Genomic DNA, 24,187 nt, shown 5'->3' with positions numbered 1-24,187 from the left:
AGCTAATTAGCCGACAGTTATTAAAAACCGGGTTATGGGACATGTAATAAATAATGTTGGTCAAGCAGCTCTCTTGGTTTATGCAAGAAACCCATTTTCACATAGATTCCACTGATACATTTAATATTTATTGAATATCTTCAATGTGGTTGGTACCAGAATTAGAACTATATTAAATCTGGAATTAATTGGAATAACATATTATTAATTGGAATTACAGATAAAAGTCTGCATGGTGAGTCACATTTCACATTTAAAATCAAGTCCCTACAAACTTTGATGGGAGGAATGACTTGGAAATAATCTAAGGGTAAAGTAGAATGGTACTGTATCTACAAGCATGTAAATCCTCTTGCTTCACTGCTGTCTATGGGATTTTGGAAGGTAGTAAATTTAGCTTTTTGTAGTTTATGTAATAGCCATCCCCCAACTTGTGAAGGTGTAAAACATCCCTGCCTTGAGTCTTTCATGGCTCTGGAAACTTCAACTATAGTTATTGTGGTACTTTCTTGGGGTATTTCACCACAAAAGAACAAAGACCATTGGGTTCAAGTCTTCATAGAGCTCTCTGACCTTAACCATGATGAAACATGCTGCTACTGAAGGTGTTTGGTCTGTGTGTGTTCTCAGGAAAACAAGAAAACCTTAAGACCCTCTATATGGTCACAGACGCTTCCGAAGAGTAGACTGTTATTATAGATTTTTGTTTTTGGTTGGACTTCAAAGCAGGTGTGAATGATGGTGACCCTCAAGTTTTCTGGAGTGCTGTTAATTATTTAGGGCAACCTTTCTCTGTGTGGTGCTAATATGACTACAATATAAAATATTTTTTTAATCATTTAAAACAAAAACACATTGGACAATCTGTACTTCTTTCCTATGGTGTTTTTTTTGTTCCCATTTAATCTGGTATATGGGTATCTGCTTAGTTCCTAGGCTGCCTGGTTTTTTAACATGAGCAGTTTCAAAACTAGAGAAATGTAACAAATACTTCTACATCACTTGAAAGCCTTATATGAGTATTTACGAAATTTCAGCGAACAACATTTTTGGCTATACGTTATGTGGATTCATAAAGTGCACAAAGGAGCACGTTGAAATGATTCCGTTTTGAAACCAACCCACTAATGGAAGTGCCTGCGCAACGGATGATTCCCTGGCTAGAAGCGAAACACGGGATTGCAGCTTTCGGAATACAAAATATTTTCTTTTCCAAATGGCATAACAGGATGCAAACTGGTTTCTCGAATCCCTCCTCCACGGCCCACCCCTAGGTTGCACACTATGTAGTATTGATCTCTTGCTGTGATTCTCAGCACCCTTAACCTTTCTGCCTAATGGGAGCTAGTGGATATACAAATGTAGGGCAGCGTCCTGTAGAGTGAGTGAAGGCTCCCTGACAGTTCTGAGTTAATCAGGCGGGTGGAAAAGTAAGTACAAGCCCTTCCCATGAAGTGTCATACTAAATTATTTCAATATAGTCGAAGAATTGGTTCGTATAGTATGCCCTTTTGTTTTATTTTTGTCTGCATTATTTGTATTATTGCCTTCTTTTTTTGTCTTTCGTGGATTATTTGATGTAGCACACGTACAGTACCAACATAGACCTCCCTGCAAAACGGGAGCGGTTAAATGACATTACAGTTAAAATCTAAGCAGATTCAGTCGTACGAAATGACAGGAAATAACACTGTGGGGATTCCAAGATCTCATATAAATGATGCACTCATCCATCCATCCTTCCATTTTCTGACGGTGTTATCCAAAACAGGGTTGAGGGGGAGCCTGGGTCTATCCTGTCAAGCAGTGGGCACAAGGCAGGGTATACCTTGGACAGGAGGCCAGTCCATCGTGAGGCAGCACTCTTTGTATCTTCGACAATATTTGTCTTTCTTTGCAGGAGCTGTGATATACCAGTACACATGATATGATTTTAAGAATGAGAGTACAGTAGCACAGAAGGCTAATGCAGTACATGTTCTGTGATCTGGCTCTAGTAAATAATGGATTCCTATTAGGATGCTTTCCTTAGCTGAGTAGAGCAGTCGATATTTTAAACATGAGAAGCAAAGATTTGTATAAGAACACAGAGCGCTGCAAAGAGTGAATATAATATTATACTCCTTTTCCTGATGTGTAGTGTAAGTCTTCATCAAATAGCATACAAAAACAAAACTACTGTTGCTGGAGTGCCTTCACACATTTGTTTAAACTGTTTGAATCTTGTCGACACTGAAACTTCAGGAAGAACTTCATACAGGATTTTTTGGAAATTGTTGATTCTGCTCTGACCCTTTTGTTTTGTTGTAATATATGTGAATGCGGGGGACAAAAAGTGTCAAGATGAAAGGGGAGTTATATTCTACCTTGTGGAGTTAATGAGTTAACATTTGAAAGCCACTGTATTGTATTTTAGATTGGGCAGATGTATTGTTTGTGAAAGGAGAATGCATTTTCTTTGTATTCTACACTACCTGTAACAAGCAGATTAAACTTTCTGGTTAAACGGACTGGTGGGAAAAATATGCATCAGAATAATCTGACCTAATTGTCTAATGTCAGTACAGATAATTTGATTGTGTTAGCCAATGAATATGGAGTTAACAACCACATTAGCTTGTTCTTTAGGAAAATAATATTTTGTGCAATTTAAGAGCAATGAATTCTAAGAAAAATCACATTATAGATATTTAGTACACATCCTTGCTTGGTCATTTTCTGTAACTGTTTTTATAAGATTTCATATAATTATTAGTTGTATAATTCAGGTATTTCCTAGAAATTTCTAATATTATAGTAGCTGCTAGGGCAGTATGGTGGCGCAGTTGTTAGCACTGTCCAAAGACGTACTGTACTGGTAGGTTAATTAACTGATGGGAAAGCTAGCCCTGGTGTATGTGGGTGTGTGTGTCATCGTTCTGTGATGGACTAGCGTCCCGTCCAGAGTGTATCCTGCCTTGCCTCCGCTTCTTGCTGGGATAGACTCTGTCTCTCTTTCAAGCCTATACTGGATAAAGCAGTTAGAAGATGGATGGATAGTAACTAACGTTTGATCAAGTGGTAGTTTTTTTTTTCCAGTTAGAGAAACCATCTTGGACATTGCGAGTGATGATGGCGTAATTGGCTCATTAAGTGTTATGCATTCTAAGACCCCTTTAAGAAGGACCCTCTTGTAATCACTTTATATCACTGCATTTCTAGCTCATTACAAATGAGCTAGAAATTGTTTGCTTTTGAATGTGTTTTGATGAGCAGCCTGTTAACCACCAGTCATCTGTAATTGCCCAAGCTATTTGAAATCATTTCCTTTATTAGACAAATTATGTCTCAGGCTCCCAGGCAGTAAAAAAGCCTTTTCTCGGAAGAAGTACTCCAAATTCATTAAAGAGCTGCCATTCTATATCCTTTCCTTGTCATTTGTGCATTTGTGTGCCTTGTACAGTACTTCAGGTACATGTTTACACAAAATACACACTGCTGAAAATTTGCTATAATCTTAAATAAACTGAAGAAGGGCCTTAGCCACAGGTCTGTGAAATAATTTATTCTTCTGGCTTTTTTGCAGCACCACTTTTAATGTGACTTAAAGGTCTAAAATAAAGACCTTGATAATTCCTTTAAACTAGAGAGCCATTTTTAATCATGTCTCCAAAGTAATACTAAATGATGTCGATGAGTATGATTAAGAGCGTATAAATGTTTGCTGTTTATCCAAAATAACATTGGGGTTTTATAACAAAGGTGAAATTAATTCTTGAGGATGACAAATTGTTGCAGATACTCCTGCTTTTCAGTAATTTCTCAAGTTGTCGTAAAGTCAAAATACAAAGTGGTGGAGGTTATTTTTCATTTTAGACTGTCTGCACTCTGGGACCTTTACAAATACAACACATGAACCTCCTTGTGACATGCAAAATGTAACGGGCATGTTTACAGTTTCAAAAAAGACTTGAAGCATTAAAAAATAAACGGAACAAAGAGCCTTGTGATTTGCTGCAGTTTGTAGAATTCCCTACAAGTGGGCAGAGCAATACACTGACGTCACATTTGCGTAAAAAAAAGTTTTAAAATCACATCAATTGAAATTGTGAATTTGCAGTCCTTCCCATTCATGTAAAAATGGACAGTGAAATACATGTACTGTATGCTTTTTACAGTAAAACTAACAGACCAGTTTGCGATGAATCTAAACAAACTAGAGATGAAAACAGTCCTAAGCAGCAGGCAGACTTGAGTTGTGCTGCTGCTGCTGCTGTTGTTGTTGTGAATAATGAAGGTGCCCTTGCTAAAAGGGTCCTGTGGAAAATGAATGGGAATTGCTAAATGGTTCATTAAGCAAGGGTGATAGAAATCTGGGTAAGAAAGCCCAGGTACCTGTGACTGCTTGGACTACTGGCATATTTGAATATGACCAGACATAGCACACATGGCTAATTATCAAGAAAATTAATCCTAGCTGTGGGACGTTGAAAGGTAGTCTCCCTGAGTCCAAAGAAAATGTCAAACACGAAAGTGGCTAATTAGTGGGTAACATGCACTGTAACCTCTGCTCTGGATGTAAAAAAACAGAGAAGGACACTCAGGAAAAAGATTGTGGAATATGCTTAACCCAAGGCACATTCAGCCACAGCTATTATTTTAGAGAAAGCTAAGGCTGGAGAAAGCTGGACACTTCAGTACATATCATCAGTGATCAATCCGAGCAAATATGCACCCCAGCCAGAGTTTTACACACAGCTAAGAAAGAAGTCAAATACTGCCGGGAACTAAATAGGATTGATATGGGTTGGATTTTGCATTGTCAAACATTCAACAGTATATTTCCTCAGCAATGAGTAGAAAAAGATGGAGCGGATAGAGTGCATTCAATTGGGCAAATGCTAGATGAGGCTACTCATTTCAACAAAGAAGTGCCCTGTTAGTGTTACATGTATGCTCATATCTTTTTTTTTAAATCAAGAATGTGTAAATCTTTCTTTTACAGTAATAACGAAAAAGACAGAACGTTTATCTTCAAATAAAATATTTTTGTCAGCCTTATTACCTTTTGGTATATGTACACAATTCACGATCACAGTCACGTATAGGTTCAGAGCCGACACAATAACATTTCATAGACAGCTCCGAACTGTGCTGTAACAAAGACTATGTCCTCTGCCTTGAGAGAATTCTACACTGTCTTGGGTTTCACTTCGATTACATGTTCACTGTACCGAATCCCACGAAGTATGCAGTATAGTTTAGATCAAGATCATACAATCAGTTTTTAAAACCTGGTGGATCCAATAACAGGTCAGAGTGGTAATGTTTCACAAAAAAGTTGTCCAACATCTGTGATTATGGTATCTGAAATGACTAATTAAAAAGTTAGTTTGTTAGCATGTTACAGACAGTGGTGTGTTGAAAAGTCTTTTTTTATGTTATGTGCATGACAGGGTTAGAGGTGCAGTACCTTCACTACAATTTTCATCCACTCTCTCTAATTCACATCGAGTTTCAGCACCTTCAGATATACAAATTCAAACACTGCCGAATAGGAATCACACTGTTTAACTGCACCTTTTTTATATACACACATCAGAAGATTATAGGCAATGCGCAAAAAGGCGCTTGCTTATTTTATGGAGCTAACATTTAGAATTCACGTTCTCCACAATATGTTCTTCATGATTCTCGCCCTCTTTTACAATCTATATTTTAACACTGTCAGTACAGTGATGAAACACAGAACTTGGCAAAAAATGTGGAACAAGTTTAAACAAAGCATATTGTAGCTCAGGAGAAAACGTTTTTGTTAAGAATCGTTCTCTGGTTTAATCGTGCATAGAAAAGTACAAAAGATTAAGAAACTCAACTTCAAATATATTACATTTAGAAACCTAAATAGCTTTTAAATTATTCTTTATTTGCAAGGGACTTATAACAAATATTTTTTTTATCTAAAATTCAACAGCTGTCTCATTTTAGACCCATATTATGGTTTTATGCGGATATAAGGATTTATTTCAATGCCTTCACATCAGTTCCTTACTAAAGTCATTATGTAAAATCTGTAATATTGCACAGTATAAGCAAATATATTCAGTTGGTGTTAAAAGGGAAATTAGGCATTTTCACAGACCTGCCAGACACAAATCTAGAGGTTAAAAAATATTCTCCTTTTTTGTCAGTAATTGGAAGGTTAGTGGCCCTTCCATGTGATTCCAAGAAGCTAATTGGAGTGTTCTGAGTCTAACCTAAAAATGAAGTAAAAACTGGAGCAGGCTCTGCTTCTTTACTACCCATTGTACTACTGCTAACCAGATGGTTGAGGTTATGAATTGGTTTTGTTTGCCAGTGTGAACTTTTAGCTAACGTGGGTGTAGGCAGGCTTTGATGGTTGCTTCATATTGAAAACAGGCACATTAGTAGTTCTGGCGACATCTTCTGTCACAGTTATTTTGACTCCGCAGCATTTGAGAAAAACATTATTTTCTCCTGTATAAAGAATGCCACTTTAATAAAGTTACAGTATGTAAATTGCATGAAGTACTTGGGTCACAAGCAAACATGCATACAAAGAGGCCGTTTTTTTTATCAAAGGCCCTTCTTGAATACATCTTGTAGTTAGGACACTGATTGCCCTTATAGCAGAAATGACATCTTAGCCAACATAAAACTAAAAAATGTAATTGGCATAAAACCTAAAAAATTGCATACCTTCCCATCATATTTAATACATCAGAGTGCATTGAATATGGCTGAAAAGAAATAATATGAACACTGCATTTTATCTAAAGGATTTATATATTAAAAGTCAAATTTTTAAAAAATCCTGTTTTTAAACAGGATTTAAGCTCATTTCACATGTTGGAGTCTCTTATGGTTTAAGGATGGGAGTTTCACAGCTGTAGAGCCACAGCCCAGCAAGCCCAATCTTATATACCCCAGTATTATAATTCAGTCTTCGGGTAACATAGAAGATTAGAATCTGTGGATGTAAACGTTGCAAGACTGTAACACCTCCAATAGATTTCTTAAATATAGTACACAGGCACAGAACTATTCATAATCCTGTATGTCATCTGTAGAATCTTGTAATCTGTACTACGTTTAACTGCTAGCTACTGGAAAGAGGCAGAGATGTTATATGCTGGTGAAAACTAGAATTTGATAATACGCAGAAAGCATAGTTGTGGGCATGTACATTTGTAAGAACCTGACCCAGTGCACCATCAAACAGAGTATTGTAGTAGTCTGTTCTTGATTGAAATACAATCATGAACAAGGGTTTCACCATTGGTTAAGGACAAGAGTGATCTTATGCAAGTGTTGTTATATTGAGAGAGGAAAAAAGATACCTTTGTAAAATGAGCATGGAACTTAAAGCACAATCGCTTAAAAAAGAATACAATTATGAACTGATAAAAAAAACTCATTTTCTACCCTTTGATAGTAGAAGTTGAGAATTGCTGTGAAGACAGAAATCTGAGACTTAGTAGTAAGGTAGCTGTATTCCTCATTGTAAATTGTATATCTGTGGAATTTTGAATTTTTAAGACCTTTACTGTTGTGTTGGAAGTATACTAATTGCCATATCATGCGAAGATGGTACGTTTAAAATATTCAAAATATTTTCTAGAAAAACATGTTTAAAATGTACTGTTTGTATATATATTCTACACACATTGTGCACTAGATCTAAAAGTCATTTGTCCTTTGCTATTTAAAGGAGCTGATTTAGAAAACATAGAGTCTTTGTTATCCTTGAACAGCCATCAGAAATATTCAGTTTGTTACAAGATGTCCCTGTCAGGCTGAGCTGTTTAGTAGAACAAAAAACTGTGTATGCAAAAGGGTGTATTCAGTTTTCTATTACTATTGACTATAAACTCAGATCTTAAATTTCATGTCCCTTGTTTTCAACTCACTGTGGTGTTGTAAAGCATCTCCTAGTGTAGTATGTTCATTGAAATACTTAAATTAAGGCACCAGATGAGACTTATTTTTCAATGTTTGATACATTGATAAAGACTTGTGGAAAATATTCCATTAACTCCTTTACTCATTTTAAAATGCATTTTTATAGGGTTTAAAATATTACATTTGAAGCATTTCCATTATTTTCTCCTTTTAGGTATTTTATAGCTTTATGTATAAGTCATCATTTGCTGCCCACATTTATTCATAAATTCAGTGAAGCAGGAACGACAATAAAATGCAAGAGAAATCAATAATATATTGCTTAAAACCATTCTAAATTGTACTGTATAGTTTTATACTGTAATCTCGTGTCTATTTGCTGACACAGTGGCCACTATATCAGAACCCTTAGATTTCATAATAATGGGAACCACAGTAGAAGATGGTAGATTTTGAAAACTTGATGTCATCGTGTTTTGTGATTTTATGAACGGACAACATAGTGCACTGAAACCTGAACTTGAAAAAGCCGTTTTCTTTTCACTTGTTTCTCATGTGCTTGCATCTATAATTATTATCTTGAGAACCTTAGAATTTATATTTTTGCAAATGTCCTGGTTTACTATGGTTTCTTACATATTTAATGCAGCAGTTTCCTCTACCTCTCCACCAAATCACAATTGTATTCTTGTATCAGATTTAGAATACATCTCATTGTTTAAAAAAAATGAACTTTGAAGCTTTTATTTGTGGTTTATCTGTGTTGGACATCTCTCCTCTAAATTATACATCTTAGAGAACACATGACATGATAGCAGGGCCAGTTACACTGCTGTCTCCCATCTTTTCCATCCTGGGCTCATTTCCAGGCTTGGCTTCCTACTTTGAGAAGTTTTTATGTTCTCCTCTTGTCTACTTATTTTTTTCCAGTTGCACACTTTCCATCCATCTTTTAAAGACACACTGCCTAGACTACTTGGTGTAGCCTAAATTGTCCATGTGCCTTTGTGTTTATGACCAGCATTAGACTAGCCCCCCGCCCAGGTCTCTCCTTAAACCCTGTTCTTCCAGAATGGAATTGGGTTCCCACAGTCCTTACCAAGAGTACGCCACTGTCTGATAACAGGTGGGTGGATGGAGAAAGGAATGGAAATGTGCTGAGGCTGAAGCTAGTCTTTGGAACTTGCAGGTACATGCCTGTAGCTCCTGGACATGCAGGTCCGGGCAGCATTATAAGAATCCAGTGTAGAGTTGCAACAATGTGTTGAGCTATCTACGAGCTTTTTAGCTCCTTTGTAGTATTCTGTGAGCATTTTGATGACGATTTTCTGTTCACTGTTAAGTTCTTTAAGCGCTAAATGTTAAACAAGATTAGCCATTACGAATTGGTGTAGTAGTGTACTGAAAGAACATTTTCTTAATTCTAGAAGATCAAATACAAAACTTTCAAATACATGTAATTAAGGTAGTTAAGCCAGTCAAAGATTTCTTATAATTAAAATCTGCATACAATTAAATTGTAACATACTCACAATATCACCTTTTATGTGAGCTGAGGTTATTGAAAATGTTATATCCAGTAGAATCCAGATCGTGCGTCAAACACTGCAGTTTAATTACTTTCAGTCTTTCATTTTTCTAACCCCACACTTGTCAGATACATGGGTTTAAGTACAGTGGGAGACCTGCTATAGAGGGATAATTATTTTGTATTTCTTCTGTAGCTGATTTTGACACTTAGGATTTTTAAGAAATGTGATATTTTTACATGAGAAAGAACTTTGCCTTCTGGTGGCAATGCTGTGCCGAAGGAATTTAAACCATGTGTCAGTTTCTAAATATAAAATGTATTGCTATGAAACTTAGACAAAGCATGCCTCCAGTTGAGCAGGGTCAGTGCACAAGGTTCTTGTAAAACAAACACGCACACATTCTTTGTGACAACAAAACGGTTAAATCCTAGAGAAATCTAATTAATATTAGCTGATTTCACATAATCCTAGATGGTAGATTTTGTTTTTAACAGATGTTGTCTCACTAGTAGCGAATCCTCCCTATTTTTATTTATCTTGTGGAGGAAGAAGTACAACCTTCCTTATTCCATTTTTCTTATCTTATCCCTTCACACCAAACATAATTGCCCTGTTCCCAGCCCATACAATTTTAATGCTGCTCAACAGCCTTGCTTAGTTTCATTCTCTTCTCATTACAGCCTTTAAAAAGCTCCTATAATTAATAAGCAGTTCATGAAATAAATTTCTAATGTTTTTGTGTTCCACTTGTTTGAAGTAATTCCTAATCAGGATGACTTACTGCCACAATCCTTCTAATAGAACAGATGACAAGAGGTATGCACACAATCTCCAAAACGTGCAATAGGCAGGCTTCATATTGTTAGCTCAAAGCACCAACATAGAAAACTAGTGCAATGAAGGGGAAGACAAATGCATCTCTCTATGACTATGCTACAAACTCATGACCTCCAGGCAAACCAGAGGGGCACACTGTGGTGTGGTAAATTGAGAATAAGCTGGCCATCGTAAACCAGCCACAACAGTGTTCATCCAAATGTTCCCCTCTGCTTGACACAAACAGAATCTGAACCACCAGTGTCTGGACTATTGGGATTAGTGAATGTGCAAACATGCCTTTACTGGTGGAATCATTATGGGCTTTAAAGTATCTATATCATCAATGTACAGAAATAGGAATACGTGCAAACAATTGCAGTCATTAGCAATTTAACTTCTGCAAACATAATAGAAGTATTTATATCATGGATGTACAGAAATAGGAATACATGCAAACAATTGCAGTCATTAGCAATTTAACTTCTGCAAACATAATAGAAGTATTTATATCATGCATGCACAGAAACAGGAATATATGCAAATAATTGCAGTCATTAGTAGGTTAACTTCCTCAACTTTAATATAACATAACGTTTGGAGCCTGATTTCAGACATAGTGGTTGTGTAGCATACAATTGCAGAAAGTGAATAGCCTTTGGACTGCAGAGACTCTCCTGGCTTGTCAACCTGCTAATATAAAAACAGAAGATAACAGGGCAGAAACTACACACTTTTCATAAAAACTAGCTAAAATGTTGAACTAGCAAGAAAGTAGGTTATCCCAACATTCCCTTGTTCCTCATTGGTTGAAGTTGTACTTCTCCAGTCCCAGCGATTTCTTCATGTTTCAAGCCAACCAGTATTCTCCAGTTAATCCTTAATACAATTACATTCAGTATTCAAGTTCAGTTGTTCTGTGTTTTTTGGGTTATAAAACAATGCCTGCTATTTCGATACAGCAAGCCATCTACTTTAGAATATATTAGAATATAATAACTTTAGAATTATTTATAGAATAAATGAAAATGTAACAATACATGATTTCAGCTCTTATCAATTATGCTCTGAAACGGGGGGCCTCTCTCCCCTCTCTGAAATGAAGCTTGGTGCTTAATTTTAGTAAGGAAAGTCGCCGACATATGCTTTCTCATTAGATGGAGTTAGAGGAAAGACCAACATTCAGAAGAACTGACAATGATCATTTTGCCTGAAGATGCTTCCTCCATATGACAGAGTGTGGGCATGCGTGCAAGGCAGTAGGCCTCATTATTGTTTTTGTGAATAAGATTACCATAGCCACTTCCTAACATAGAAAGTTTGTTTTATAGAACAATCTCTGCTGTATTTAGCTAAAATATTCATCTTAAAGTGAGTTCTAGGGTGAATGTGTAATCAGTTAAGTCAGTCGTTGATTTAAAGCCAAAAATGTAATTTTAATAAAGTAAAGACTGGGATCTATGTGTCATGCACAGAGAGATTATTTTTTAAACAGAAGGACGTGGTACCATTTGCAGAACCCAGTTCTAAATAATACTTCACATACTTCACAAGCAATTTATTTTTGCTTCATATATTTCTGTTATAACAGGTAAGATGAAAAAGCCAAGGAGCTCATCCAACTCTGTTTAAAATGCACATATGGAAGGCAGGGAGGTTAAATTGCAGCACTGTAGCTCAGGTGTCATGGCAAAGCTGCTGTAGATTTTTCTTGCAAGATATCAGCAGCGGTGGTTCAGCCTAGGCCTGTTCAAAGGCAAGATTAGGTCAGGGCTCTTCATGTTTGCAATGTTTTCATGTGACTTTTATAACTATAGACTTTTGTACATTATGGCTTATTTATACTAGATGAGGCTGGAGGCTCGATATTTTCAGTGCTTTGATGAATGTCCAGGTTAATAGGAAAAGACTGGTTGGCTTTACAAAATTATAATGTATTTAAAGTCTTTCATTTCTATTAAATTTGAAAACAAAATCTAATTTGGTTTTCTTTTATCTTTACACCAAAGAGTTGTACGTATTGGTGTACCTTGATATACAAATATTAGATGAATTTAATTAACGTGGTTATAGTTGTATGATTCTTTTCATCAAAGAAAGAAGAGGCAAAACGTTTCTGTCAGAGGCAGAAAAGATCAAGATAAAAGGAGGATTTTATCAATCAGTGCATACACTGGTGAGGACAATTTATTTTTCATAATTCCCAGGAAGCAGAAGTCAAAATTCTAAAACATTAAAGATTTAAAAAAATCAAACTGCAACTCTGCAAGCAGGACGTGACATAGAAAAAGGATAGAAAAAATAGAAATAAAAATAAACACAGATTTTGCACACTGATTAAAGGTTTTTTTCCTGTAGTTCTTTGCAGGATTCCTTGCCTGTAATTTGGATGATTTTTTGTGAATGTTACATACTTGAGCAAGGCTGACTTGTGAGCAAGCACTAACTCACCTCATTAGTGAGAGATAATTGGGCATAGACGATAAGGCGATTTAGTTTGTTAAATATCCAGCATGGCTAAAAGAGAGAGAAACACAGAAAGGATCCAAAATGCCCTGCTTATCAATGGAATAACATCTTCTCCGTGCCTTTGGTGAATTGTTGGCTGGTCTAAGTTATCTCAACTGGACGTCAATGAATGTGGCACAATTTTACACAACAGCGTGCTAATTGTTGTGGGCAAAGACCGATTGATAAGTTGATACAACAGTGATGGTCTAGGAAGGTGTGTTTAGACATGACAAAACATGTAGTATTAATGTCAAACTGACTGCATGGGCTACATACAGTAGATGAAGTCTTAGGACTTCACTTGCTGCCCTGCTTGAAGGCTTATACTGATGTGAACATATTCTAGCAGGACAAGGCTTGTCCTCGTCCATGTGTAACAGGGCTTTCCTGTACGATGAGAATGTGACACTTATGCTGTGGACATAACTTATGCTTGTCCAGGACTTAAGAATAAATGATGAAACTTGAAACTGGGGAAAATACTATACATGGAAGTGCATTAAAAACAGAATAGGGGCCATTTTTAGCTCAAAGAGTTGTGCGAATATGAATCTAACTACAAAGCCATGTTGTTGAACAAGATACCCTTGAATCTTTCAAGACAGTACTGAATGAGACCCTTGAATAAGTTACTAACTACCAAATGGGCTATTTGTTTGGGCATTATGTTCTTAAGATAGCAGTTCAATAGGAATCGGGCGGAATCGCACAAAACAGCATCTGTAACCCGGTGCTTAGCATTGGTTAAGGGCTGATCATACTGAAGTATTTATCAATTGCAAGTTTTAATACTGGATTTCCATGGAATTGAGTTTTGCTGCCTGAACTTACTGTTAGGTTTATCATCAGACTGCAAATACCCACCCTTCGGGTTCCTTAGAGTGTTGCATGCCACTGAGGATTAGAGTGATGTCAAAGTAAAATGAACACAAATATTTAAAAAGGAACACACTTTAGACTTTCTGTGGAACACCCATGACCTATGTTTTGTGTGTGTGTCTTACAGGTTCAGCACAGTCAGCACTATGACTGATGGGGACTATGATTATCTCATCAAGCTCCTAGCTCTGGGAGACTCAGGAGTTGGAAAGACCACCTTCCTGTATAGATACACCGACAATAAATTCAACCCCAGGTTCATTACCACAGTGGGAATCGACTTCAGGGAAAAGAGGGTGGTAGGTATATCTCCTTTTCTTATTTCCTTTTATTGTTTTAAAGATATCCAAGTTATCCTGAATTCTGCATTTTATATTAACGAGGAGATTGTTCATTAGAAACTACGCCTCAACCATATTACCCTTCCTTTTTGTAAACTGTATACAATTACATAACATTTTCCACAGGTCATAAACCTCTCAGAAGCACAGAAAAACCAAGGGAGCCAAGTAATCCGACACCTACTGTATAAATGCAGACCGTAGTGATGTACTGTACTAAAGCAAGGCCAAGGGCTAATGTAAATTTGAAAACCATCCTTAAAAGACATAGAAATCAGTTTCCATGATTCAGTATCAGGATACTCGTTGAATATTTTAAAGCCCACTCTACAACACTTTGAACATTCTCAAAACGATGTGATGTGAAATTTATATTTTAAAGATACAGATATGAGAAGCATGGTGGTGCAGTGATTAGCATTGCTGCCTTGCCTTGTGTGGAGTTTATATATTCTCCCTGTGTTTGTGTGAGCTGCCTCTGGGTGCTCCAGTTTCCTCCCACAGTCCAAAGCCTGGTAGGTTGATTGGCTTCTGGGAAAATTCACCTCGCTAAAGAGGTTAGAAAATGGATGGATACAGTAGATACAAAAAGAAATATTGGTACTAAACTGTGAATTTAAGAAAGGGTTTGGGGCATAAGATAATGTTTTTCATTTCAACATTTTTAGGTAATAATACACTTGAATCAAAGTAATCTTTATGGCTAAGATTTTGCTGGTTATTAATTTGAGGATTTAATCACTTCCTCTTTCGAAAAAATATTACATGTTCATACCACATCAGTGTGTCAAGAGAAAGGTGCTGATAGTGAGCTATTTTGGGCATTTCTCAGGAACATAATGTTGTATAATTTACAGTCTTGGCAATGTCCAATGAATACATCTTTAAAATATTTGATTTTAAATCTAACCCTCCTTTCTTGTGGTCTAAATGACCTACTTTTTGTTTCAGCCCAAAAGCCACTGAGAGGGCATTGACAATTAGAGCACATTCTTTTGAAGGAAAAATAAAAAGCAAAACAAGACTTAAGTATATTCCTGCTAAGTATAAAATGCATGCAGAAGCATTCCTCAACTACATTGCTTCTCATATCTAATCTGAATTCTAAAATTGCTGAGCTAAAGTAAGTCTTTCACATAAATAATCCAGTTTGTCTTTAAGTTTTCACTAAGAGTTTATATAACTGCTTTTAGAAGGTAGTGCATTATTCCTATGTAAATTTGTTTTATGCCTGTTTCATTTGTGTTTGCACTTTGTGCCATTCCGTTATTAAATTGTACTCAGTAATAGGAAGGCAAAGGCAGGATGTATGTCACAAATGCTAATGCAGGAAATGCTTCTACAGAAAGCTTTAATATGGGCAAGATATTAGAAAGTAAGGATTCAAATAAGTCAAGGCAAATTACTACACACTCCTTATATTTCTTTATTAGACTGTACAATTGATACATTCTTACCACAGATATCTGCTGTCCTTGCATTGATTGCATTGTTTATTGACTCACTCATTGACTGTACAAATGTCCCTCTACTTGGATCCATAAAGCATGCCTTGCCTTGGAACAGTTCAGCAGTTGCCAAACTGCAAATACTGTAGGTCCCTTTTTTTGGCTGTATTTTTCACTTCTGTTTTTTGTTTCATTTAAATAGATTAATAAGCTTGCTGTGGTTACATTTATCAACCATAATTTAATCATAGAAGGCAGTGAAACTGGTCCCTAAACAAAGGGGTGTATTTTATCTTGAAAGCAAAAAAGCCGAAATTCTGATTGAATTCTACTAAGATGAAATTTATAAATGGCATTTGCAGATAACTCCCCTCTTTCCAAAAATACACACAGTACACCAATTTATAAAGTGGGTATGCTGAAGATGTTCTAGCTCTGGAGTATTTGAAATGGGCTAAAAGATTCTAGGATTAGCAAGATTATGATGTTTGTTGTCATTGTTTTAAAGGTGAGTTCTTAGATTTTCAAACTGTGCTGTAACTACATGATTTATGTTCTACAGCAGGATATACTGTAAACATATTTCTTTTACACAAATACAGTAAATGAGTTGATATTTAACATGGAAAATGAGAAAAAAAATGACTTATCTCTTTAGTTTTTCAGTGACAATCTCATATTTGTAAATGGTTTAAATTTTGAATTAATACTGATAGCTGTTAAAACAATGAGATTTAAATACACATTGCCATTGTGTATCCTTTATTTCCTACTTGTTGTAACAGATCACTGTTCATCAAGATCCAGTTGTTTAGCAATTTCTCCTTTCTGCTTAAGCATTTACTGTAAGTTTGAGTTATTTTAAGATTGGTTTTTTAAGTTTTCTTTAAATGCTTCAAGTGCTAAGTGTCGTGTGAAAATGTATGTCCACATCTTTCAGAAGTAAAATCAACATTAACTCTTTAGTATATTGACAGTAGACAATATACAACGTTTATTAGATTTATTAGATTAGATCTGCTCACCTACATACAATGCCTATAAATTAAAAGTCTTCACATCCTTTCCAAAGTTACACATTCTGTGGCCTAACAGCTGAAAATTAAATCAGAATTTATTCTACCTTTATTATGCAGTACATATCCTCTAATTGGGGAAAAAAAGCTCAAATATTATGAAAAGTAATTACAAATAAAAGCCAAGTTGTTAGAAGGACCTGCAATTGAACTCTTTCTACAACATCAGATTACCTTTAGTCTTTCCTCAGATGCCATCAAACCACCCTTCTGAATTTTATCTCGTATCATGGTGGAATGCTGCTTCTTATGTGAACTGATAGCGAGGTCTAGTCTGATCATGTTTGTCATAGGGGACAATTGTTTAAAGTTATCAGTTGACTTATTTTACCATCTAACTCTTCCATCTTCTTATTAAATTTAAGCAGGTTCTGTATTACTGCTCTGTGCTCATTTAAAGTATTTGTAGTAATGGCAATTACATAAAAAAAAACAAAATAATATTAAAAGTAAACTGTTACAGACCATTATGTAAAATATATTGTCATAGATGAGAGATTGATTTTTAGATTTTTACTGTAAGTACAGTACCTACAGTATACTTAGAATCCTAAAACTATTGAATAATGCTCCTCTGATAATTATGTCAAGCTGAGAATGCAGCTGTTCCGCAAAGAAGAGATTTCACTGTATGATCAGGGGGTGAATTCTATACCAAAGCAAGGTATTTTTTTAAATAAAAGCATTTCCGGAGTGGATTCATCTTCATTTTGTTAACTTTTTCAAAATGTCAGCATGTGTCAAAGAAGGTTTCACAACCATAACATTTTTATTATCTTTTTTTTACTTTTTAAAGTGGAATTAACCTTGAATTGCTCATTTGCAGCTCCTGTGGTGACACATCTCCCCCACTCAAAAGTAATTTGCATAAGGCTAAACTTGGCCTACGTATAACCTTGATCTGAGTTTATATTTCTCTAGGTCTGTTTAATGCAGTCATTACTGTGACTGGGTCATTGTCGTACCTGAAATGGAAATGCAAAGTAACAGTCTGTATATCTGTTGCTGTGCTTTACCCCCTAGTGAGGATGTGTGTTAATACTGTAAGTTAATACAGGTTTTAGCTAACTTTTCTTAATGTTTTAGGAACAGATTAGTAATCCTTTAAATTTTATACTTAATGCTTTTATTTCACATACTGTATGACAACTGTCAAAAGTGTAATGGACAGTTAACTAGTTTTCTCATATGCAGAACTACGGTATAGTGTTAAATAGTTAGTATGCTTTCCACATGGCTTCTTTCAGAAGCTAATATAGTGTATTTCATCTTATAGTACAGAAAGCCAGGGGCCATACAGTTTCCTACAAGTTTAATGTATTCAATGTTTTTTTAGATAAAATCTTTATTTAAGTTTACTCATTGCATATGATTTATTCTTAAAAAGAGTACACCGTTGGTAAAATATGATTTTCAACCTAAATTAAAGGGGGTGCCATAAAGTTTTTGATCATTAATCCTAAGGTCCTCATGCGTGTATTCATGCAGTACTCCTTATCTTCAGATTACAGTAAGAAGGATACAAAGTGTCGTGTGTATGTGGACTAGTGCTTAGAGCTCTTGGCTCTGGTAACTGGACAGTAATGTGTTCAAATACCAGGAGGAAACTGCTGTTGTACCCTCAGGCAAGGTATTTTTCTTTTTTATTCAGTAAGGTGCCCAGGAGTGTAAATGGGTACAAATATAATCAATCAAAGTTTATTTAGTTTATTTATCAAATACACAACAGTACAGTGTGCAGCAGTAATTGCTGGCAATGAAATGTCTTTTTTTTTTGCGAGCTCACCAGGGGGAAATAAAAATCAGAAAACTAAAAGTTACAGAATAAAGTTACATAATAATAGTGCAATAAAAATTGAATTAAAAAACCCAATATAAATAGAACTACTACATATCCAGGGTGTATGCAATCAATACATTATGTCCAAATAGTGCAGTATACAGTGGAAAACTGTATGTAACCTGACCATTTAAGAAAGACCATTAGGGTGGTTGCTGAAGGTGACTGCAGCTTGGCTGTTCAGCAGTCTTATTGCCTGGAGGTAGAAGCTGTTCCATTATCTATTGGACTTTGACTGAAAGTAGGAGAGAGAACAGTTTATGACTTGGATGACTGGGGTCCTTGAGAATAGACCTGGCCTTCTTAAGACATCTAGCTGAGTAGATATCCTGGATGTTTGGTAGCTCACAGCCGGTAATGAGCTGTGCTGACTTCACCACCCTCTGCAGTACTTTGCAATCCCAGGTGGAGGAGCTCCCATACCAGGCAGTGATGCAGCCAATCAGGATACTCTCAATAGTGCACCCTTAGAAGCTGTCCTGGATATGTATTGGCATGCCAAACGTCTTGAGCCTGCAGAGATAGAATAATAGAATAGGCACTGCCGTGCTGTTTTGACCACGACGTCGGTCACTTTGGTTATAAGTGTAAACCCAAAAAATAATAGAAATAATATTTTAATTAATTTCCTCACTCCTTCCTTATGAGACTTTTAATAAGAATGGTAAAAAAGAGACCGCAACTGGGTATTTATGAAATCTCAGATAAGGTTTATTCTGATAATGTTGTCATTATATTGCCAGTATATCACCCATATTGATTTTGCTCATGCAGCATGTAATCGGCACTTTCTAGCAAATGTTGGTATAAGAACTGTTAGTTTTTCCAGTTTTTGAATACAGGTGTCGGCTTTTCACAGGTGTACAGTACTTCAGGGCCAAATGGCACGACTGGGAAAACCTTTAAAGTTCACCTTCAGCTCTGGGACACAGCGGGACAAGAAAGGTATGCATCTCAATGGATCTTTGTATTTTGATTAAATACAAGTGACAGTCTAACGGGTTAATTTAGTATGCTTGTCAGGCATGAGATACAGAAATAGTAAAATAGATCAAGATTCAGCTGTTTAGGAAAGGTTTAACTCAAACTCGACTTCAATGTTAATCTGCATCATGTTAATAACAGGTTTTAAAGACGACAAGATTCTTGGTTTATTTGTGTCTGTGCATTGTATGCTTGCCTCTGTGACCTTTGAACCTGCTTGTTCAAAGTGCACTGTGGAAGTGCTAAGATGACCTGTGTAATAGTGGGTGAGCACATGGTTAGTGTTAAACATGGGTAGAGTGTGGCAGTGTGAGGGGGGCACTAGTGCCTTATGAGTTATAAACTCATAATTTCTCTTTAGTCTCCCACTAAACAAACCTGTTCATCAATGACAAATCAAATCATCTTGTTGAAAATTTTACCTTTCACAAACAAACAGAGCAATGTCAACTGTTCCAAGTCATGTCTATCTTTCCTTACAGTTCCATAAATATGCCTCAGCTTCTGCCTGTAATGGGCCCCAAGAGCTGGAGATGCATTGTGCCTATATTTGATTTTTTGTTGTCTTTAGTTTTACAAATCTATATTTAATTTCATCACAGTACTCGATCTGAAAATAGTACTTGCGCTATTTTTACACTATGAGACACTCTGTAACACTTTTTCTTGCAGACATTTAGCAACAGTATAGCATTTCAAATGCTGTCAGCTTTAACATCTTGAGACTGACAGCATTTAGGACAGTCTGATTTCTAAACAAATCATAAATGGATGTTTTTCTGTAAAGTTATTAATTGCTGTAGATACAGACCTACTGTGATATAGAACATATATATCTACTTCTAGAACTGTGAAGGTATCAGTCTTTTTAGATATAGTATAGTTATAGTAGTAGTATAAAGTAACTGTGTGTTGTAGTCTGCAAATGTTTCCAATGAAACCTCTGTGCCCCTCATCCCTTTACAGAGTATCCAGCCTTCAATCCATGGGTAAGGTTTGTTTATACTTGGTGACTTGTAGTGATCTTTAAGCCTGATGACAACCAGGTAGTCAAAACATGAATATTCCATGAGCATAAAAATAAAATGTTCTGCATGATTATATATCTGTATCTTCTGTATATTTTGAATAAGTTCTGCGTCTATAACTAATCCATGCTTCTTTCAGCGTTCAAAAAGTAAACCGTTCATAACAGGAGTCAGTTATTCCCAAACATGATCTTCCAATTCTAAAACCTTCACTGAGACAACTGGGATCTGGTTTTGGAAAACCTAAGGCTGTTCTGACTCAGGGACTGTGAAAATAGCAACTGCTTCAATCACTTTGCTGTTTTTTCAGGTTCAGGAGCCTCACCACAGCCTTTTTCAGAGATGCCATGGGGTTTTTATTAATGTTTGATCTCACCAGCCAGCAGAGCTTCTTGAATGTCAGGAACTGGATGAGTAAGTTCTTCATGTGTTACAGTTGTACTAGTTACATCAAGTACTTTGATTCATACTGGTGAATTTCAAAAGGCTTGCATTCCCTGGTGGGTTGTGGACAAATTATTGGACATCATAATGTCCAACACAGTAAACTAGAAGTAATAAAAAGATGACTTTTCTGAAGGTGCACAAGTATTGTTTCATTGTACTTGAATTTGTCTCAAGTCATTATGTTTATCTCATGTCAGCAAGGAAAATCTCTTAATAAGAACTGAACTATAAAAAATATTATTACATTTTCCTCAGTGGCTGCAGCTATTACTGCAACCCTACTAGCTTCAGCCCTGATCATTAAAGAATTTAGAAGATTTGTCTTTGAAATCAAATGCAGGAAATGGGAACATTTGAAAAATATGCAAATCCCATGGTACAAAAATACATTTTAATGAGTTTGTTTCTTATTCAACAGCACGAAATATTTAAAATGAGACATTAGAAAACACATATTGAAATATGCAACATCTAAGTTGAAAGTAGCAGCTCACCTACACTATGTGAAACTCAAGCTCTTTGGTGAAATAAACACATTTTGCATTCCTACACATTGAAACATGGAATTTTGACAAAACAAAGGAATGCAGTAGTACCAATCCCCAAAATATGGTTGTGCTATAAAGAGAAATTCTTTTAATTATATATTTATGTATTAATTGTTCCCCCACCTTTTACTGATGGTGAACTACTGTACAAGCTTGACATCTTTGAATCCGTCAAAACCTTTTCACTTGGTACTGTTAGAGGGAAGAGAGGACTCCCTGTCTTGCGCCTCATAATGATTCAATTTATTTCATTTTTAAAAATACTTTAATTCCAAGTCACATTTTATATGTAGTCAAATTCTTTATAAATAAAAGCTACCATTTATACTATATGTCAAACTTTGTTCAGATTTCTTATTCGATATACCAGTGGATCTTGTATTGGTCACCACTGAGTGATGCAGTCAGTCACATGATTTATCTGGACCTTTAGAAATGTAGTTATGACCATGAAGCAACATTTGATACTGTGAAGTTTAGACACAGTTATAGGTTGAAATTTCCTAATGCTGGGTTTTCTTCCCACAATATACTGTAAGTAGTAGAACTGTTTATTGGCTACCAATTTTTAAACATCTGTTGATGTGGAATAAACATTGTATTCCTATTCTGTTTTATATATAATATATACATTTTGCAGCACCATCACAGTACTATCCAAAAACACTAAGTAATCAGAAAATGAACAGGGTGTATGTCTCCTTTGTGTGAAGCTCACAGCTTGATTCATATAAAATTGTTCAGCTATTGGCCTGCATAAACACATGAAGAAATTCCATATCTTACATGGCTAGCACCAAGACACTTTCCCCATTGAAAAGACTGGCACTGAAAACAATCTGGAAACGGTTAACAGAGAAAAATGCAACAGATCAGTTTCTCAGTTATTAAGTGTTTAGTGACATCTCACTGTTAAAATCTGCTTTAAGGTATAATATTCAGAAATGCTTTAAAAAGAAGCCTTCACCTCTTCTGTGAAAGTGTTACAAACCACTGATGCCCTCTCACTGGTGTTTACAGTGGGATATGTAGCCTTTTATTTTAAACAAATAGAGGAAATATGTAAAACCTTTTTTTGTTAATTCAGAGAGATTAGTTTGTGTTATGTTAACATAGACATTTCATTTACTCTTTTGATTTTATGGTTTCAGTTTCATGTTGAAACCCTTGTCCCATCATGACCTCAGATCCATTGTATTATAAGTAGCATATTTCTATATGTTTGGTGCTAGAAGGTTTTGGACACCTCAAAAATTTGATTATTGACCACTGGAAGTGGGCTTTTACGACGTTTTTCCCTGCAGGCTAGTTTGTATCCATTTATTTGTGTAGTTTTACATTTTGATGAGCCTTCCTATTAACATGTATATTCTACACATACAGAGCAAAAAGTTCTTTTTAAAAAGAAACTGAATCATGCTATCTGATGAATGTGTTGTCTAAGAATGGCCTAATCACAATAAGCTACATTTTTTGGAAACATTTCACCTTTAAATGCTTGTGTTTTACCCTGCTCCTTCAGCCGCCATTCGCCATTCTCCAAATCACTGCCTCATTTTTGGTCTCAGAAGAGTGAGGCAGGAACCTGCCAATGCGAGAGAACACTTTGTGAGAATTTTCAAAGGAAGGAATGCAAAAACATCATCTACCAGCCTTGAAAAAGGCTTGAAACGAACACCAAATACGGGAAATACATTAAGACATTGAATGGAAACATCATTTAATAGCACTCACTACTCAAATATTGGGTTGGCTGTTGTGAAAATTTGAATCAAGCAAGCAAGCAAAAAAAAAAATTCAGTGCAACACTGTGCAACCATGCTCCTGTCAGCTCGGTGTTCGGTAATCCTCACATAGCCAGCGGATTACTGATTGGCCACCTCTCATTTCTAACTCTTCTGATTTTTTTGGAGAGGAGATCCTATTAGTAATGGTAATTGTTCTCCTTGTGTTGCCATACCATGTTTTTTGGAAGGGTTTTTCCATGCAATCTTGTAATTGAGAGTAATTATGAAATTCACGACTTTACATAGCTTTTTAAAAACATTTTAAATACATTGTGCCAGACCTATGGTCGTGTTGTAACAGGATCGTTTAAACTACGTGGATCCAGGTTAACACGAGTACCAATACACAGCTTAAAAAAAACACCTCAGTGCCTTTATTTTCACAGTGCAGGGAACTCAAAACACTGTAACCACATGAACCAAAATAAAAGCCTCTTTTGAGCTGGTCTCCAAGTAAGAACTGTACTGTAAACTGAAAATAGTTCAGGTATTTCTTTTTTGTGTGTGGTAGGTACCATATGATATTTGTGGATCACATGAATTGCACAATCTGCACTAATTCATTTTGCAATCGAATCTGTCACTTAAAAGGAACACTTTAATGCTGTATTTCATTTGTTGTTGTTTTTTTTCAGGCCAGCTCCAGGCCAATGCATATTGTGAAAACCCAGATATAGTATTAGTTGGTAACAAATCTGACTTATCTGATCAGAGAGAGGTGCAGGAGAAGCAAGCAAAAGAGCTAGCTGAAAAATATGGGTAAGTACGATCAAATGCAAAGTAAATGTACCACAACGTTAAATCAGCTATCTGTACATTTTGTGAGACCTTGAAGATTGTAATCTTTAGACACATTTTCAACTTCTTCTTATTCCTGCTGATATCATAAGGTTTTTATTTAAATGAAAACATACTCAAAATATTCTTTTAAGTGTAAGTATTTTGCACGTACAGTACATGCAGATTTCCCCCCCCCCAAAGAGAATTAAATAAATCATTGCAGTGTACACAGTTTGTCCAGAGCTTTCTGATGGCAAAGTAATAAGGA

The 24,187-nt window shown here is 35.8% G+C and overlaps 1 protein-coding gene across 4 annotated transcripts in view; it reads left to right on the top strand.

Annotated features, from left to right (window-relative positions):
- Nucleotides 1–24,187, top strand: part of rab27b (RAB27B, member RAS oncogene family) — a 66,624-nt gene that overhangs the window by 35,669 nt on the left and 6,768 nt on the right. For all 4 annotated transcript variants that reach the window (XM_088911576.1, XM_088911578.1, XM_088911577.1 and 1 more), the window contains exons 2-5: nt 13,768–13,939; nt 19,205–19,290; nt 20,668–20,771; nt 23,775–23,898. In XM_088911576.1, coding sequence (XP_088767702.1) covers nt 13,787–13,939; nt 19,205–19,290; nt 20,668–20,771; nt 23,775–23,898 — 467 coding nt within the window. In that variant the 5' untranslated portion in view covers nt 13,768–13,786. The remainder of the gene's footprint in view (nt 1–13,767; nt 13,940–19,204; nt 19,291–20,667; nt 20,772–23,774; nt 23,899–24,187) is intronic.

The sequence above is a fragment of the Atractosteus spatula genome, chromosome 3 (assembly GCF_055471065.1).
Source record: "Atractosteus spatula isolate fAtrSpa1 chromosome 3, fAtrSpa1.hap1, whole genome shotgun sequence".
Taxonomy (NCBI): domain Eukaryota; kingdom Metazoa; phylum Chordata; class Actinopteri; order Semionotiformes; family Lepisosteidae; genus Atractosteus; species Atractosteus spatula.
The sequence above is the reverse complement of the archived record's forward strand: the minus strand, read 5'-3'. Positions and strand labels throughout refer to the sequence as shown.